We start from the raw sequence: 12,887 nt of genomic DNA on the forward strand, positions 1-12,887 counted from the left end.
ACCTGTGTCACGGTTATATAAGTGGCAGAGCTTGGATGTGAGCTGGGCCTCTCAGCTTCCACACTGGCATGCCCCAAGCCCTGCCCTGTTCACTCCCCGATGGATGTGGCAAGTGACTTTGTTCACTCAGTGCGATGATCCCGAGAGGGAAGAGGCTGTAGAAGGTGCGCAGGGCAAGCCAGAAGCCACAACTCGGTTCTTTAAAGCCTGCCTTCTGTGTTTTGCTACTTCTTGTGGGTTTAAGTATCATATTCAGAATTCTACATAAACTCCAAGAGCTACAAATAAAACTGGCAATGACAGGCTCCGCAAAGCAGATGCCCTGGTGTATGAGCACAGTAAACGTGACTTTGGCCACTTACCTCCGACGCATGCTGAAAGCAAGAATGGGCCACAGTGTCAGGGCATGACAGGCAAGGGAATGTCCCAGGAGGAAGCAGGAAACCCAGCAGCCTGCTGTAAGCCAGTGTGTTGAAGGATGCCAGGGCATCCCTACGCTACGAACTTCTGGAAATATGTCAGTCCAATCCAATCAGAACTCAGCTCACAGCTGTTTTCCTTATTCCTAGGATAGCGCGAAGGTGGATAGTGCGATCTTCTGTTCATAGTGTGATCTTCTACTCTAAAAGGAGCAAGGAAGTGCCAGAGAAACTGTAACTGGTCCAAACAGGCACAGTTAGTAGATGGCAGAGCAGAAGGAACCCAGATCCATCTGGCTTCAGAGCCTGGGCTCTCAAATACCTGCTGAAAGGGACAATTCTGGACAAAGCAGGGTCACCTGGCTTCCCTAGGAGTGAGGAAAGGAATTCCTCCGAATAACTTAGGGATCCCTTGGGAATCCCAAGGAACTTAAAAAACCCATCACAATAGACTTTATCCAGAAGTCCAGAGTTAGGTCCATAATGGAGCCACTTTTAAAGTCCTGAAGGTGGTTCTAGTGTGTAAATACCACATTCCTTGCTTCCTCATGCTGCTTCCACCCACTGGGCTTAGCAGAATGTTGAACTCTCAGTTCTCCGGAGCCTGTGGGTTTTTAATCACTCCCCCGGGAATGTGGTCCTAAGGACCTTCTGCTAGTTAGCATCTAGGTAAACAGACAGATGGAGAGATGGTGGGAGCTTCGGTCTACCTGTCCTGTTCACTTGGTTTCTTTAAGGACACCACACTGACCCTTTGTAGTCACATACATGCCTTTGACTGTGTGTTTCCTAGATCCCCACGGTATCCATATGATGAATGACCTAAAAAGCCTCTTTTGTGTTCTTTTATGTTTGTTCAAGATAATCGATCCAGCCAGCGACACTCTCCACCCTTCAGCAAGTCACTCCCCAGCAAGCCTAGCTGGCCTCCAACGAAAACGAGGCTGACCTCCACTCTGCCATCTCCCACCTCCCTCCAGAAGCCTCAGATCCCCCCAAAGCCCAAAGACCTCCTTGAGGATGAGGTAAAGTACGCCTGCTCAAAGGGCCACCCAGGAGGGGAGCTGGAGGGGCCAGAAAAGTAGGCCTAAACCAGCCTCCCTTCCTCCAAGCCCTACTGTCTTGCTGTCCATCAAATCCCTCAAGGTGACACTTGCTTTCTCTCAAGCTGGCAATATGAGCCATTTTGATCATCACAGCTTTCCTAGAAGCGTGATGTTGTCCTGGATCTGTGCCCCTCCTACAGTCCCCACCCTGCCTCTCTTGAGCTCTTGCTCCTCTGCCTCTCAACTTTTGGGGCTCTTGCTCCCCCACTGCCCCCCCTCTGGGGGGGATCCAGAGACCCACCTCATCAGCTTCATTGCCTGCTTCTTGAGAGTCTTTCTCCTCTTGGGAATGTTATATTTTGAAAGTGACCCAGCGAACTAGCCCACCTGTGTGATGATGGCTGCCTGCACCTAGTAGCCCCGGCTCCCACGGCCTTTGCAGTTTAAAGAGAAAGACAGCCCTCAGGCGGGGCACAGCCATTAAGACACTCCTACAGGAGGACCCTAAAGATAGCTCTGAGCCATCACCAGACAGAATCTTACTGAAGCTGCTCTAAGAAATCACTTGTTTTGAGATGCCTGCCGGTGATAGAAGCTGGGGCTTGGGAACCTGTTGAGGAATGGCCTTTATTTGCATCCTAATATAATTTCCCATTAGGAGACAGAAGAGAGCCTTTTAACGCACAGTGGAGACAGCTTCTAGGTTTAAGTCCCTTCTGATCCTGTCAGCTTTATGATTTTGGGCTAGCTGCCCAACATCTCTGAGACTGTGTTTTTCCTCCTTACTATTACTATTTTTATATTTATTTAATAAGTATATGGATAGAGATATAAATGTATTTCTTACACACACACACCACACACACACACACACACACAGTGTTCCTATCATATTCTAGGCTTCTTACAAAGCCGGTTTCCTAGTCTCTCCTGAGGACTGAAGGTGGCAGTAGCCAGCACTGAGTAGAGCTGCTGAGCCTCATGGTAGCTGGGTTCAGCGGTGAATGAATCCTGGTCCCTTTTTCCTTTGCCATGGGCTCAGCACTCCTACAGCATGTGCACACTTCGTCCAGAAAGGCTCCTCAACCCTGTCACCTGTCAGTGCCCCTGGCAGAGGGCAGAAGACTTGGGGGGGGGTCTCTCAATCTGCAGTCTGTCAGTTAGAGAGGTGATCCTGTCTCTTTAAGGAGGGCATAGGTGGCAGGGAGCAGGAGAGCAGAGAAGAGGGTGAGGAACCAACCAGGAAGACTCTCTGTGAATTTAGACACAGAAGCAAAGGGATGCCATGGGCTGTGACAGGGTCTCCATTTCTGTGATGAGGTGGGAGGGAACTGAGGGCGGAGAGGCAGAGTTCTGCACACAGCATCCTGCAGAGGTGGCTCAAGGAAGCCTGCACCAGTGGGAAAGAAGTGTAGACGAGGCTGTGTTCCCAAGGAGCAGAGGGGAGGATGAGATTTTTAATAGGTTACAGCCAGAGCCAGGGGCTGGGTGATAGTTCAGTCGGGGAAGCTTTTGCCTTGCAAGGAGAAAGACCAAAGTTCAGTTCCCACAGAACCCACATTAAAAAGCCAGGGGTAGTGAGACTCACCTGTAATCCCAACGCTGTAAACCAGCTGATCCCTCGGGCTGACTGGCTGGCCAGACTAACTTAATTAGCAAATGAGTCCCAGACCAATGAGAGACCCTGTCAAACAAAGAAAACCAGTCTGAAAAAAAAAAAAAAAACAAAAAAAGAAAAGTAAATAAAATTAAATTAAAAAAAAATCAAACGGACTGGAGAGATGGCTCAGAGGTTAAGAGCACTGACTGCTCTACCAGAGGTGCTGAGTTCAATTCCCAGCAACCACATGATGGCTCACAACCATCTGTAATGAGATTTGGTGCCCTCTTCTGGCTTGCAGGTATACATGCAGACAGACCACTGTACACATAATAAATAAATAAATCTTTAAAAAAAATCAAACAAATGAAGCCCACAAAGTGATCAGCACTGAAAGAATGATGCCTGAGGTTTTCCTCTGTGCTCTTGTACCTGCACACACGTGTGCCCCTCACCTGTACACACACGTGTCCCTGGACCTGCACGCACGTGTTCCCCTGTACCTGTACACACGTGTGCCACCACACCTGTAACATGTGTCCCTGGACCTGCACACACGTATGTCCTCACACCTGTACACACATGTGTCCTTGCACCTGCACTCACACACATGTTCTCCTGTACCTGCACACATGTGTGCACCTATACCTGTGCACACACAGGACTGAGGATGTGGCTTAGTCGGTAGAGTGGTTTTCTGGCATGAACAAACCACTTGTCTCTATTTCCAGCACCACATGTATCAGGAGTGGTGAGAGAGACTAGTAGTGTCAGCATTCAGGAAGGTCAAGGTTCAAGGTCATCCTTGCCTGCAGAATGAATTCAGGACCAGGCTAGGCTACATGTGACCCTGACTCAGAAGAAAAAAAAAAAGAATCCACAAAAAAGGAAAAAAAAAAAGACAAAACCAATATGTGTACACACAACAACAACAACAACTTTTTCTTTTTCTAGTATTTAGAACCTTACGCATCCCAAAACATTTTTGTTTTTATTTTGTTTTGATTGTTGTTGCTTTGGGTTTTTTTTTTATTGGGTTTTTGTCTTGTTTTGCTGAGACAAGGTCTCTCTATGTAGCAGTGGCTGTCCTATAACTCACTATGTAGACCAGGCTGACACCATAGTTATGGTTTTATAGACTGTCTATGGGATAATGGAATTTCTATGAAAACATCGCAGTGATTCCGGTGGTCTCTTTAAGGTACAAATTGTATGGGTCTTCATCATATATTTGTTTTGGCAGGTAGCCACTTCTAACCATGGAGCTGCAGAGCTGGAAATGCACATTGCATGTTTGAACAAATGCAATTTGTTGGGATTGGATCGAGTCTTTTCTGTCGTTGCTCTTTTGGAATAAAACTGTCTTGGTTCCATAAATTCCGGAAAATAGCATTACTCTAAATAGATTGGATTCTAGACAGTATAGATAGGATGGCTCCTACTGAAGGTGAAGCAGAGACGAGAAACAACAACTATCTGGAAAGAGAGAAGAGCCCTAAGGGAGGATGGAGAGGTGGAAGGGTGGGTTGCAGGAGGCACACAGGTGGCTTCTGGGTGCTTGAAGTTCTTGGCACTCAGATGGGGCTCAAATCCTGACTCTGCTACCTTGTGCAAGCTGTGTGTTTTCTCTGTACCTCAGAATTGGAGGGAGTATCCACCTGACAAAGACTGTTAAGATGGCTAAGTGACAGGATGGGGTTTTGTTGTTTGTTGTTGTTTTGTTTTGTTTTGGAGGGAGTTGTTTTGTTTTGTTTTGTTTCTTCTATGGGTACCTTTCTTGTCAATCTATCAGGCCAGATTAGAAAAATCATTTTTAAGACCTGGGTAGCTCATTTGTGTTTTATCTGTATAAAATCTCTATCATCTATCTATCTATCTATCTATCTATCTATCTATCTATCTATCTATCTCTGTCTCTCTCCCCCCATTTGTGGTCAACTGGTTGTTGACAAAGACCAAGAAAATACAGTAAAGAAGTAATTGATTTTTAAAAAGTAACAGTGCTAGGAAAACTTTATATCCACATGTAAAATGAGGGGATTGAACCCTATTTCATGTCATACACAATATTAACAGAAGCAGACCATAGACCTAAATGTAAGCTAGGAAACCATTGGGCTATTAGAAGGAAAAAAGCAGAAGTAGAAATCTTTATGACCTTGACTTAGTCAATGTTTATTTTTTCGTGATACCAAGACACAAACAGCAGAGAAAAAAGATACACAAAGGGGACTTAAATTTAGATCTTTGTGCCAGAAATGACGCATCAAGAAAGCACAATCGAGGCCCATTACGCACGCCTGCAATACCAACACTGGGAGCAGAAGCAAGAGAACTTCAGTTCAGTGCTAGTCTAGTCTATGCACATAGTGAGGCTCAAAATTGGAGAAAAATGCAAGTCATGCATCTTATAGAGGACTTTTATCTAGGACATACAAGGAGCTAATATACCATAGCAATAGGAAGGTAATCAGCCCAATTAAAAGTTGGAAAGGATATTGACAGCAAAAATATGCATATGGGCAGTGGGCCTATGCAGTAGCATCAAAGGAATATAGATCCAGACGACAAGACACACCTAAAGTTATATTCGGTATTTGAGAAGCCTATAGATTAAAGAACCCAAAATTTGCTGAACGCTGATGTAGTGGTGTGAATGAGAAAGGGCCCCACAGTCTCCAGTATTTGAATACTTGGTCCCCAGTTGGTGCACTGTTTGGTGAGGTTCGGGAGGTGTGGCCTTGCTGGAGAAAGGATGTCACTGGGATGGCTTTTGTGTTTCTATAATCTCACCCCACATCCAGTTCAGGCTCTGTTTCACATCTGTGGTTAAAGATGTGGGCTATCAGCTGCTATGCCTTCTGTTTGCTACGGTGCCTCCCTGTCCTCATGGATGCTTATCTCTCTGGAACCCCGAGCCCAATCAACTCTTCCTTCTATAAGCTGCATCTGCTCCTGATGGTTCATTACAGAAAATACAGCTGCTATGATCCGTTTCACGTTAGGGGCTTCAGTGGCCGTGGACTTAGCATTCACGGAACAGACTCTGGTAGGAAAGTCCCTGTAGATCCAACAGGTGGCTAAATGCCCAAAGGCACCCTATGGTAAACTTCACCCAGTGCAATTTTATAGTATGTGAGTTACAGCCCATAAAAGCTTTCATAAAAACGAAAACCTCTTTCTCCCACAGTTAACTATGAGCTTACAGCAAGCATTCTCTCCACTCATTTCTGTGTTACTTTTAGGCTGATTATGTGGTCCCTGTGGAGGATAACGATGAAAACTATATTCATCCCCGAGAAGGCAGCCCGCTGCCTACTGAGAAAGGTAAGCAAGTGTTCGAAGTTTGGAGAGCCTGGAAGCGTCTAGCAGTGAGCCCACACCAGGTTGTTCAGCAGTAAGCACTGAGGAGATCAGAACTGACAGGCGCTCCTCCTCTGTAAACCACCGCCCCCCCCCCCCCCAATTTGGCTCGGCTCAGAGTCTTTTCTCTTCCTTTCACGGTCAAGGTTTTAGATTCTGGTTATGAAAGCCCTGGAGCTACTATCTTCGGCTGCCTTTTTCATGCAGAATGGTCATCAAAAGCTAACGCTCACAGGATTGCAAGCCACAGGGTGGACTTGGAAACACTGCACCACGAACAAGTCTATAGAGGAAGGATAAAATGAGAGGCGCGCACTCCGCGTCCTGGCTCTTTTGTTCCACGTGTCTCAGGCCTGTGGGACACCTTGTCTGTAAATCTTGCCAGGGATAAGAAATGCTGTCATAAACACGTGTCTCAGATCAGACATGGAAACGGCACCCTCCAGAAATAGTGATTTTGGGAAATACAGTTCCAGACAGGAGATGGCGCCTCTTTGGATGACACTTCCTGTCTAATAAACTGGACCAGAGAGGACTGTCCTCAAGAATGCTGGGTTTTTGTTTGTTTGTTTTTACTAGCAGCACTTTGCTGTACTACCAAAGCATAAGCAACCGCTTTAAGACCAAGCCACCCAGTGCACAAAACAATACTTACATGTCCCTACTCCGCCCAAACCATCTCAAAAGCCAAGTGAATTTGTGTGTGGAAGGGAAGGACAAGTGATTAATTTGGCACCACCGTGTTTAGCTTTAATATCCTTTTGATTAAAACAAAACAGAGCCAAACTCTCTTTTGTCTCCCACCCTGCCAGACGGGTGACATTCTGATCTGTGGTACTTCAGCAGATTGTTTTATTTCATTCCTTTAATCGCTAATATATCCAACCCAGAGCTTCCCCTTTGGATGGTTTCTGGGATTAATAAGGGTCATGGAATCTTTGTGGATCCTCTGATTTGACTGATCTTCTTTCCCCCTACGAGAACTTTCCTCAGTAAAGCATGGCTGTAATTATTCCATGTGTGCATATTTGTATGTTTCAGCTCCCATGGTGAATAGATCAACCAAGCCGAACAGCTCGTCAAAGCCAATGTCACTTCCAGGGAACATCACAGGTAAAGTATATGCACAGTTGGTTTGGTTTTACAACCGCTCCAAAAGAGATATACAACTAAGAGCACACGTGACCTGTATCCCCAAGTTCCCTGATAATGGAGAACCAAGTCTTTGTCCCGTCCATGCCCACAGGCTTTCTGCCACTGCCCTAACCTCTACCGACTAGATTCCAAAACCATCTCCCTATGCATGATGGGTAAAAGTATCCCCATGTGGTGGCAACTATCTCTGAGTTGGGATCAACTTCTAGCCATATGAGAACCACCAGATTATAGAAACCAAACAACTCAGTCTGTAGGGACTTGTCTCCCAGTGAACATTTGGAGAGAGTAAAATGGCTGGCTGGTCTTTAGCTTTTATCAAGAAAGGATAGATAGAATCTGTATTTCTGAGCTTTTTCTAAGTTGGTTTCATTTACAATTCTGCACCCTGCCCCAGAAAAAAAAAAAAAAAAACCTTGAAATTTATAAATCTCCATAAATGTGCAAGCTGAATTTCACACTAGTGCAGCCTATATTATTGCAGAATTGCGGGTGGAGTATTTTGTGTGCATGTGTCAGAGTACGGGAGGATGCATAGTCTGATAACAGCAGAAAATAGCAGTCTCCAAGAATGCCTGCAAAGAGACGGAGCTCTGGGGCTTACACGGCCGATGTGGGGGTAGGGTGGTGTTAACGGAACAAATGTTGGATATAAAGCTGAAGTAGAGTTATGTAGTAAATACACAGGAGCAGGATACACTGAGGACCCGTAAGTGAATGTCTTAGCTGAGAAAGTAAGCAGCAATTGACACCCAAGCTGCACCTTTAAAACAAACACTTCTAAATTTCTGCTCAGGGCAGATAGAGACGGAAGCTGATTTTCCCATTTTACTTTTATGCTTTGGGTACATCACCCATCACACTTCTCCCTTAGAGTGTCCTAACCAAGAACTGGACATGCTCAGAAAGTGAGGTGGGTGTCTGATATACCACTGCCGGGGTCATCCCAATGCCCGGTCGGCCCATTGATGTGCGTCTTGGTCTGGCTGCACTCTGAGGGAGCAGAAGGGTCCAGCTGGTGAATAGAGGGGTCTGTCTCCATTCTCCCTCCCTCCACGGTCACAGGAATACTCTTCTTCTGAGAGAGGCACCCATGACTCTGACCTGCACAGCAAGCCTCCAAAGAATGAGACAGACATCTGACTGGAGAGAAGTGCTGTCTGAGTCCACGGCTCACGTGGTCTTGCCTCTTGCCCTCTCGGAGTCTCTGTTTCACTTGGTGTTCGTGAGGTGTAGGTAACACCTTTGCAATGTCTAGCACTCCGCCAATACCCAGAGACACTGGGTATTCATCACAGGACACTAATAAGGTTTCTGGTCACTTAGCCCTGAAATAATCACACAGGTACTATATTAATTAAATCGCTGCTTGGTCCATTAGCTCTAGCTTCTTATTGGTTAACTCTTACATATTAATTTAACCCATTTCTATTAATCTGTGTATCTTCATGTGGCTGTGGCTTACTGACTAAAGTTCTGGCGTCTGTCTCTGGGAGGGGGTTACATGGCATCTCTTTTGGTCCACCCTTCTTTCTCCCAGCATTCAGTTTAGTTTTCCCTGCCTGCCTAACTTCTGCCCTGCTATAGGTTCAAAGCAGTTTCTTTATTCATTAATGGTATTCACAGCATACAGAGGGAAATCCCACATCATTTATGAGCTATGAATATTATATATAACATTCACCCATCTTAGTATAAAAATACTGATGTCTATGAATCGTGATGTTTATAGTGATACATTATGTAATCATTGCCCCAGCTCACTTTTAGATTCCGCACCCACCCAGCCAAGATTCCTTATGTCCGTTTTTATATAGTCAGTGCTATTTCCATTCCCGGCTCCAGGCAACCATTTGTCTTCATCTGTTGCTGTAAACCTGCTTTTGCTGACATTTCATAGAGACAGGATCACTCACTAGGCGGCCCTGAACGTCTGGCTCTTTTCCTGCAGTTTAAAATTTTTAGCTATCAGAAACTTTTGCTCCTTTCTCACATTCTGGATGTGTTTGGCTGATTCTTTAAAATATCATATTTATCCTGTTTTCTGACCATAAAAAGTGAATTTGATAAGATGAGAGTGTCCCCATTTCAAAGAGCACCCGAGACAGTGTTTTTAAGAGGTCTCCCCTCTAGTTTGATAACAGAAAAATGACTAGAATGCATTCTTCCTAACGCAAGACTATGGTGAATTTTTTTAAAAATGTATTTGTCAGGGGACAGGGCACGTTCCTATCTTGGTATACACGAGGAGGTCTTAGGACTACTTTGTAAATTCGGTTCTCTTCTTACACTATGTAGGTTTTTGGGGATTGAACTTGGGTCCTCAGCCTTGGTGGCCAGCACTTTTATCTGTTGAGCCGACTCACTGGTCTAAGAGCACAGGCTTGCACCAGCACCACACCCTGGTAGCTCAGAGCACAGCTGGAAGGCCCTCCTGCCTGGTGGCTAAAAGCTATGGAGAGGAAAGAGAAGGGGAGATGTTGGTGTGCTGGATGGGGACATGGAGGAAAGGACAGCTCAGCAGAGAAACCAGGCAGTGGGTCTAAGGTTGGTGTCGGGGTGGGCTCTGCTTCCTATTTTTTCAGACATGGTTGCCTCCTCTGCCCTGAGACCTTCTATCTGATGTGAGTGGCTAGCCTATCTGCACAGTATCAACCTCAGTGTTCAGTTTTAATAGCAGTTGGGTGATCACAGTGGGACTCGCACACCATGGTCGGACGACATTTCTCTTTATTTTCACAGTACAGCTTACTGTATGCGAGGGGGCACAGCGGCGAAACTGCCGACATGACTGCTCTGTTATTAGGGGAAAGGTTTATACTGCGAGTAAAAGAGAGAAAATACCCACAGACACCAGGAAGAGTCCAGAGCAGGGGCGGGGTGGGGAAACCGGGCGAGCGGGAGAGAATAGCGGAGACAGCAGAAGAGAGTAGAGCACAGCCTTCAGGAGAGTGAAGAGCAAGAGAACGCTGTGGGATAATGCTCTTGCACACTGTAAAGATTTGTACCCATACTGGCATGAATTCAAGGTCCAGGCTGCTGGGTCCCTTCTATGACTTCAGGAGATGCAATGAGTGGTAGGCTCTCACTTGGTAGTGACTGAGTAGACATTCTCTGATGTATGTGAGGAGCAGACACGGTGCTGAAGTGTGCTGTGTATGAACCAGCAGGATGGGGCACACCAGGAGGGGTGGGCTGAGCTCACACATCTCTAGACACCTTTGCTGAGCATACCTGTACAGTGTGCTCGGGGCAAGTGGTATTGTCTTGCCTTCCTCTCAAAGGCACTTCCGTGTGTTTTCACTGGGCTCTCAGAACCAGGGTCCCTGAACTTGCCCTTGAGTCTAAGGAATGGGTCTTCCAGAAGTGTTAGAGTGGCATTCTGACCTACAGCCTGTGTGAGCTTATATGCTGGCATTTTTTCTTTTTTGTTATGTGTGTGTGTGTGTGTATGTGTGTGTGTGTGATTTGTAGTGTATGTGTGTATATGTGGTATGTGAGTGTGGTGTGTCTGTGTTTGTGGTATGTGTGATGTGTGTGTGAGTGTGTATATGTGTGTTTGTATGATGTGGATGTATGTGTGAGTGGATGTGTGTGTATGCGTGATGTATATGTGTGATGTGTGGTGTGTGTGTTTATATGTGTGTAATGTATGTGTATGTGTGATGTGTGTAATATGTGGTGTGTGTGTTTGATGTGTGTGTGATGTATATGCATGTGTGGTATGTGTGTGATGTATGTATATGTATGATGTGTGTATGTGTGTGTGCTGCATGTGCATGTGGAGGCCCGAGACTGACTTTGGTGATCATCCTCTCTCACTCTTCCACCTTGTTCACTGAGGCAGGGTCTCTCAATCCAACTTAGAGTTCATCAATTGGTTAGTCTTGCTCCTAGATTTCTGAGTTACATCTCTGGCATTACAAGCAAGCGGACACGCCCACTTGGCATTTACACGAGCTCTGGGGATCTGACTCTTGTCTTCACATTTGTGTAGCAAGTGCTTCACTACTGAATTATCCCCCTCCCTGTCCTGGGGTCTCAAATATCTCATCATCTATGCCCAATTCCTTTGCTCTTCCCTCCCACCCCAAGCTTTAGTGTCACTGGATACAGGCCCTTCACTTAAAGTGACACAAAGCGTGTGTGTCTCAGAAATGCTAGTCTCCCTGACCCGGCCATTCCTGAAGGTCGGCCCAGTGACCGACACATGTGTTTTGTGCAGGTCGAAACAGTGGGGTCTGGGACTCCAAGTCATCCCTGCCTGCTGCGCCATCCCCACTTCCACGAGCTGGGTGAGTACTGACTGAGGATAGTGGTTGTACGAGATCTGTGTGTGCGGGATGGCGGGACCCTGCTGCCCTGAGCACTCCTGTTAGTTCTCCATACCTATGGACCAGAGGAACTGCCACTAAAATCGGAAGTGAGGAGTCTTGCCTCACACAGAGTCAGTTTTAGCTAAAATGTGAGTTCATTGGCTCACTGTGATTTGCAGGGTACCCCAGCTTTTAGCACCCGAAAGCTCTGAGATCTCCAATCAAGTTCAATCTTTACTTTCTGTTCCCTAATTTCATTTGCAAGTAGTTCATGGCCTATAAAAGTGGGCCTGGCCTCAGAGCATGAATTAGGCACTCGTATGCCTGAACATACGTTAGTGTTTTCTGGGACAAAGCTTATGGGATTTAAGGCGGCTTTGGAAAGTGCTGGGTGAGTATTATGGCACCATCGTATTAATTACTTTTCTATTGCTGTGATAGGACATTAGGACCAAGGCAGCTTGTAGAAGAAAGTGTTTAATCTGGGCTTAGGCTCACATGGTTTGGGGCCATGATGACACAGTGAAGGAATGGCTGAGAACTTATGTCTCGATCCACAACCATGAGGCAGAGAGGAGAGAGACTGGAAATGGCACAAGGTTTTTGTAGTTGTTGTTGGAGTCTTTGCGGGGTGGGGGGGGTGTCAGTTTTGAGACACGGTTTTTCTGTGTAACCCTGGCTGTCCTGGAACTTGCTCTGCAGATCAGGCTAGCCTCAAACTCAGAGATCCACTTGCCTCTGCCTCCTGAGTGCTGGAAGTAAAGGTATGTGCCACCACCACTGACCGGCAAAGCCTGCCCCCGGTGACACGCCTTCTCTAACAAGGCCACATCTCTTAACTCTCTTAAACAGTTCCACATTCTGAGAACCAAGCAGTCAGATATATAAGCCTGTGCGGACATTCTTACCCAAATCACCATATACTCCATACAATTACCATGGCTCAGCAGGTCGTTAAAGAAGTTTGCTTAGGAGCTGGGAAATTGGC

General features: G+C 46.1%; 1 protein-coding gene across 1 annotated transcript in view; it reads left to right on the top strand.

The window, feature by feature from the left end:
* Blnk (B cell linker) overlaps nucleotides 1-12,887 on the top strand; it is a 64,267-nt gene that overhangs the window by 33,878 nt on the left and 17,502 nt on the right. Inside the window, exons 6-9 of the mRNA XM_057778185.1 lie at nucleotides 1,281-1,444; nucleotides 6,311-6,392; nucleotides 7,470-7,541; nucleotides 11,809-11,878. Coding sequence (XP_057634168.1) covers nucleotides 1,281-1,444; nucleotides 6,311-6,392; nucleotides 7,470-7,541; nucleotides 11,809-11,878 — 388 coding nt within the window. The remainder of the gene's footprint in view (nucleotides 1-1,280; nucleotides 1,445-6,310; nucleotides 6,393-7,469; nucleotides 7,542-11,808; nucleotides 11,879-12,887) is intronic.

This window comes from Chionomys nivalis, chromosome 8 (assembly GCF_950005125.1).
Source record: "Chionomys nivalis chromosome 8, mChiNiv1.1, whole genome shotgun sequence".
NCBI classification, from domain to species: domain Eukaryota; kingdom Metazoa; phylum Chordata; class Mammalia; order Rodentia; family Cricetidae; genus Chionomys; species Chionomys nivalis.